The 6,660-nt window shown below is 53.0% G+C and overlaps 1 protein-coding gene across 1 annotated transcript in view; it reads right to left on the bottom strand.

Moving 5' to 3' along the window:
* Positions 1 to 3,069: 3,069 nt before the first annotated feature.
* The window catches only part of LOC120747747 (zinc finger protein 252-like), a 17,181-nt gene continuing 13,590 nt past the window's right edge, over positions 3,070 to 6,660 (bottom strand). The window contains exon 3 of the mRNA XM_058424343.1: positions 3,070 to 3,764. Coding sequence (XP_058280326.1) covers positions 3,070 to 3,764 — 695 coding nt within the window. The remainder of the gene's footprint in view (positions 3,765 to 6,660) is intronic.

Raw genomic sequence — 6,660 nt, 5'->3', positions numbered from 1 at the left:
CAAGGTGTCTCCTCACAGCCCTTGGTGGCACAGAGGCTGCTGTGCCCCAGGGCACCAGGACTTGGCTTCTCCTGGGCACAGCCTTGCCAGGGCCCTTGGCCATGTCCAGCACAGCTTGTCCTGCCCTGTCCCACAGCTGCTGCACACTCCCATCTCGCTGCCCCCCTGGCTCTGCCCTGACATGGCCAGCCCTGCCCTGACCTCTGCCCAGGGCATGTCTGACACCCCCCATCCAATGGGCTGGGGGTGGGAAAGTGTTCCTGAGGGCACAGGGAGGGGACAGCTGGGCTGGACTGACCCAAGGCATTTCCCATTCCTTGTGATGTCATGGTCAGCAATAAACTGAGGGGAAAGAAGGGCAATGGGGGTGGCGGTGAGGGCTGTGGATGTCTTTTATTATTGAGACATTTCTCATACCAAGCACAAAGGACATGTACTCCATCCTCTCCTGCCAGTAGGTGGCTGGATATTGTCTGCTGATGGGAAGTAGAGAATTGATCTCAGTTGATATTTCTGTCCTTACACATGTAGCCTTTGCTTTTTGAGGCCCTTGCTGAGGAGGATGGTCACAGCACGGACATGCAGCAGGACAGTGACCAAACTGCCCGAGCACTCCGGCCTTGCACCCACAGAAGGGCTGGGAAGGGGAGTGTGGAGCTGGGAAGAGCAGATGTGGAAAGAGCCAGGGCCATTGTCCCTGTCTGTGCTGGCTCTGCTGCGAGCCTCTTTCCTTCACATCTGCAAAAGATCATTATTTTATTCAGATGCATAGGGAACAAAGCTTTTGAAAGTCATTGAGATACTGAATAATGGCAGATACTCATGTAGAAATACTGTGAGTAGTGAAATTCGTTTGTGGAAAACATAACAGTAGGAATGTATTAAAAAAATGCAAAACTGGAAAAAAAGGACACAAAGTCTGAGATTGAAATAAGTTATATTCAGAAGATTCTGCAGAAGAAAAGAGGCAGGTTTTTGCTTCTGAAATCCAGCCAGCAGTTTCCTCATGGACTCCACGAGTTCCTTATTCCTCAGGCTGGAGATGAGGGGGTTCAGGGCTGGAGGCACCAGCGAGTACAGAACTGACAGGGCCAGATCCAGGGATGGGGAGGAGATGGAGGGGGGCTTCAGGTGGGCAAATAAACCACTGCTGACAAACAAGGACACCACAGCCAGGCGAGGGAGGCACGTGGAAAAGGCTTTGTGTCCTAGGAGGCCCCACTTTGCCCAAGGAGAGCCTTGCATCCATGAGATTCCCTGTTGTCACAATGCTCTGCTGGGTTCCATGGGGCTGTGCTGTGTCACAGTGGACACTGAGCTCCACGTGCCCTGGCACTATCCAAGTGGCACCTGGCTTCCATGAGGCCCCGCTGTGTTTGCAGTGGACACTTGGTTCCCCAAGATGTCCTTGTGTCACAGAGCTCTCCTGGTGCCATGAGGCCTGGCTGTGTTGATGCCTTCAAGAACCCAGAAATAAAGTAACAGCCTTGGAGATAATATTATAGAGGAGGTAATAGAAAGGCTGATCTTTATTGGAGGCCTCCAAGGGGCAGATATGGAAAATGTCCACAAAACGCCCAGCCCCCCAAAGGGTGAATACAGTTCTATAAATTTAGCAGATTAGCACATTTGACAAAAATCACCGATTAGGAGCACAGGTGGTGAGGCATGACAAAATTCCTTGCAAGAGTCACTCTATCCCTGACTGGACACCTCAGGCACAGCAAGGAAGGAAAGCAACAACAGAACCAAACAAAATCCAGGCAATCAAACCAGAAATGAACCGAGGACTGTCCCTGTGTGTGTGACAAGAGGACAGTGAGGGTAAGGATAAAAGGAACACGGCCTAAAAGCGTCACAGAGCTCCAACTTAACAGGACATGACTTATACTCTAACCTTAACTTACACCTTCAACTTCACAATTTAGCAAAAGAACAGCACTTGACAGTATTTATCCGAACTTAGAAACTATGACTTAGCCATTTACAGAGGAATAGTATTTAACTTAGCTTATAACTTCTATTAAACCTGGAATTATGGTAAGGCACTTCACAAAGCACTGACTCAGAAAACTCTAAACCCTACAACTTCAATTATCTGGATTTTGAGAAGAGGAAGTCAGGAGAACAGAGAGATCCACAAGTCAGGGCCTTGGATCCAGCACCATCTCAGCTGCTGTGAGCTCCAGGGCTGTGGGACGTGTCAGTGTCACAGCCGTGTCACATCCTCACCTGCTCTGGCCCCTCTCACAGGTGGGGTTTTCAGGGTGCCAGGGGCTTGGCAGCCACTTTGGGGCTGGACCAGAGGCTGCAGTGGCTGGGGCTGGGGCAGTGACCATCCCAAAACCACCTCAGAAACCTGGGATGCACCAAAATCCCTTCAAGAACGTGAAATACCCAAAAACTCACTCAAGAACAGGTTCCCCCTCCCTTCATCATCCCAAACCTTTGGCTGTCTCATTCCAGACTTCACCACATGCTCCCAATCCCCACCCAAACCCATCCCAGCTCTCCTGGACATCAAGACCCCCTTCCCAAGCCATATTTCCCCTATCCCACCCCTCCCAATCCCCATCCCACCCATCCTGCCCCACCCAATGCTCACCTCACCTCTCTTGATTTACAGGACACTTTGCCCAACCCCTTTCCAACCCCATTCCACACTGAGGAACTCAGGAATTCAGTAATATTGGGGTGGGATTGAGTAGTTTTCAGTGGCAATGAGTGTTTTTGAGATGACAGATTGAACCCCCTTGTCTCTCTGAGTGTTAAGAAATGGAGACAACCACACCAAATACCCTCAAATCCTCCCAAGTAACACTCAGAATCCCAGATTCTTTAGAAACACAAGTAAAAAGTGAGGATTGAGATGCCTTTGATGAATTTGTTGATTTTCAGCCCAATTTTGCTGGTTTTAAAGGGAGGAAGATGAATCAAAAGAATATTAGGGACCACCAAACTAAAGGACCACCACCCCAGTGTCTTCCCAGTGTGGGTCCCCTGATGGGGGATGGAGTTGGAGCAGTGCAGGAAGCTCTTCCCACAGTCGGGGCACTCGCAGGGCTTCCCTTACCGGTGCCTCCGTTGGTGTTTCGTCAAGTGAGAGCTGTCTGAGAAGCTCTTCCCACACTCAGGACACTCGTAGGGCCTCTCCCCAGTGTGGATGCGCCGGTGGGTGATGAGGTGGGAGTTGTACTTGAAGCCCTTCCTGCACTCGGGGCAGCGGAAGGGCCTCTCCTCTCTGTGAATCCGCTGGTGGCGTAGGAGAGTGGAGCTGGTCTGAAACCTCTTCCCACACTCGGGACACTCATAGGGCCTCTCCCCTGTGTGGATCATTTGGTGGATGATCAGCTGGGACCTCCGGTTGAAGCCCTTCCCACATTCCCCACACTTGTATGGCCTTTCCTCAGCATGGATGTTCCGGTGGCAGATAAGGTTGGAGCGCTGGTTGAAGCTCTTCCCACACTGCTCACACTCATAGGGCCGTTCCCTGGTGTGGATCCTCTGGTGGCGGATCAGGCTGGAGCTCTGTCTGAAGCTCATCCCACATTCCCCACACTCGTAGGGCCTCTCCCCAGTGTGGATGCACTGGTGCCTGATGAGGTGGGAGTTTTGCTTGAAGCCCTTCCTGCAGTCAGGGCAGCGGAAGGGCCTCTCCTCTGTGTGAATCTGCTGGTGCTTGAGGAGATCGGAGCTGGTCTGAAACCTCTTCTGACACTTGGGACACTCATAGGGTTTGTCCCCAGTGTGGATGATCTGGTGCTGGACAGTGGTGTTGCTCTGGCTGAAGCTCTGTCCACCTTCCTGGCACAGGGTGGGTCTTTCCTCCTTGTTGCACCCTGGGATGGGTTTGGAGTCCTTCCTCCTGCAGGACCTCCGGCGCTTTTTCTCCCAATTTGATTCCTGTGCCATGGAGCCACTCAAAACGGCCTCTTCCACAAGGTTCTGCTGCAGGGATTTGTCCTCCCTGGTCTCCATCCTCAGCTCCTTGTCTGGGGGAGGAAGGATAAGGAGAGGATGGGATTTGGCTCCATGCCACAGGGAAGGGGAAGGAGATTCTCCCAACACATCCCTGGCAGGACGGCATCGGCAGCGGGGTTGTCCTGCAGCCGGGGGCCATGCTGGGCTGGGAGATGGAGCAGGAGAGAGGGGGAAAGGGGCACTGACTTCCTCCTCACCTGCCTGGCTGTCCCAGGGCATCTTCTTCTTTCTCACAGCCTCCTCCTCCATCCAGTCAAGGTTTGAGAATGGGAAATCCTGCTTTTGGGCAAAAACAAGGGATGAGTATGTTGAGTTTGAATGTTCCTCTGCTCAAGTCCATCTCTACAAGTCACCAGACATCTAGAGTCCCTAATAGCCTATCAAACAACAAGAGCAGCCCTGAAAATTCCTTTGTGGAGTTTCCTGTCTCGGGTCTCTCTGCCCTCCCAGGCTGCTGAGAATCCCAGGAATCTGAAAAGCTCCCCCCTTTTCCATTTTCTATTTAGGAATGCTGGGAGTTTTGGGGTCCCAGGGTCCCTTCTCCCCTTATTCTCTGCTTTGGGGTGCAGGGGCTCCAAGGAGACCCCCCTGCCCCTCTCCAAGCTGTTGAGGGTCCTGCAAATTGCAGCACTCCCCCCTCTCTGGGCTCCTGGGGGACACAGGGCTCTGCTCCTCCAGGCTGCCTCTGCCAGCAGCCACCACTGGGACCCCCCAATGTCACCCCAAGAGCCATTTTCCACCCAGCTTTGGAGTTCTTACTTCTCCAAACATCCCCAATTAAAAAAAACCCAGCCTGGGGACACCTCAGGATATCTGAGCCGAGCTCCCTGTCTTGGGCTGGTAAGACAGGGGTCTGCTATGGAAGGCAGGAGCCTCCCTTGAAATGGAAAATACAACCCCGTTCTCTTTGAATTATAATTTTGAAATTAATGGGCTCTCAAGCAAAGATATGGCAATAGGAATAACAGTTCTTTAGTAGGAAAATTAAACTAAAAATGCAGTAGTAAAAAAACCCACCACCAACAAAGCCCAAAAAATAAGACTCAGAATCCAACCTGGCACCCGGGTAGTCAGGGTGTTGCTTGCAGTACAATCAAATTGTGGCTGCAGTCCTCCTGGAGTGACAGATGTGGTTTTGTTGAAGCAATGATCTTGTAGAAGGCGGTAGTTTTCCTCTGAAGGTCCAGTGGTGGTGCAGATGGGTCTGGTCTTCCTCTGGGAATCCAGTGGAAACAAGGGTGCTTCTGGTGCTTTAAATCTCAGATTATATCCAGGTAGGAATGCTTGGCTCCTCCCTCTGGGTGGAGCATCTCACAATGGGATGATGTAATTTTATCAGTCATGCAGTGAGAGGCAATGGCCCATTACCAGAAGATATCTCCCTGGAGGGAGGATGGGTCATGGAAGAGATAAAGAACACTGCCCCATTTGGTTTTAACAGCTGGCCCATTAAGAGAAGATCCCCCTCAGAGATATGAGGGATGGGTCATGGAAGAGATAAACAACCTGCCCTCCTGGTTTTAACAGATGGTAATAGAATACACTTTTTTTGTTACATCTTGCATTGCAAGACAGGGCTCAGGCTCCTTGCCCAGGCTCTCTCCAGAACACGCCCAGGCCAATGCTCAGCAGAGAAAAGCCCCGTGAGCAGCCCCAGGGTGGCCGTGGGCAGGCTGGGGGCAAACAGCATGGCTGGGGCTCTGCAAGGTCCTGGGGGAGATGGGAAGGAGCAGCAGAGCAGGGGCTGATCCATCCCCACTGCGCTGGACACCCCAGGGCAGCGTCCCAGAGCGTCCTCATGCACCTGCCAACAACATCCCCCCTCTGCAGCCCTGGCCTCTCCCCCAGCTCACACAGGTGCCGCATCCTTGCAGGCACAGACACGGCAGCACTGGCTCAGGAGCCCCTGTTTGCACTGCCCAGAGCAGGCGTGAGCACCCCCATGGTGTTGGTGTGGGGAGATGAACCTGAGGGAGCACAAATGCCATCAGCCCCTGGGGCCAGGAAGGGCTGGGGGACAGCAGGGAAACCACTCAGGTTTGTGGTGGCCTCTGAAGTCAGCCAGAAAGTTTGTTCCCATGAGCTGTGAGTTTCCTGTGCCACTGCAGATGTTGCTCAGAGCCAGGGCTGCCTGGCAGCCACCCCCAAACTGCCGTGAGCATTTCCTTTGCTTCACCTGGGCTTTCTTTCCCTGCTACAAATTTCTTCCAATTGCCCACACCTTTTCCCTCCCCTGCAATCAGCCCATCCCTGGTTGCCCTTTCCTCTCTGGCCCCAGTCCCCATTTCAGTTCCTTAGTTCCCAGCACCATGGGAACATCCCTTGGGGAGCAGGATCATCCTCCAAGTGCTTCAGGAATTGTCTGCAGCCTCCTGCAGTGCCTCGTGCTGCTCCCTTTCCAGAGGCACCACAGGCCAGGGGGCACATCTGGGCTGCTGTGTCTGGCTGTGGGGCTCCCTGTTCTGGGCAAGGAGGAGGAGCTGCAGAGGCTCTGCAGGAGCTGACAGGATGGGCTTTGGGGCTATGAGGAGAAGCTGAGGCACCTGGGCTGCTGGAGCTTCTGAAGAGGAGGCCCAGGCTCATCCTGCAGACTGCTGCAAGGGTGGTTCAGTGGGAATCACAGAATCAGCAAGGTTGGAAAAGACCTTGGAGCATCATCAAGTCCAACCTGTGCCCTGA

Source organism: Hirundo rustica, unplaced genomic scaffold (genome assembly GCF_015227805.2).
Source record: "Hirundo rustica isolate bHirRus1 unplaced genomic scaffold, bHirRus1.pri.v3 scaffold_190_arrow_ctg1, whole genome shotgun sequence".
Lineage (NCBI taxonomy): Eukaryota > Metazoa > Chordata > Aves > Passeriformes > Hirundinidae > Hirundo > Hirundo rustica.
This window is presented reverse-complemented; position numbering and strand designations above follow the sequence as displayed.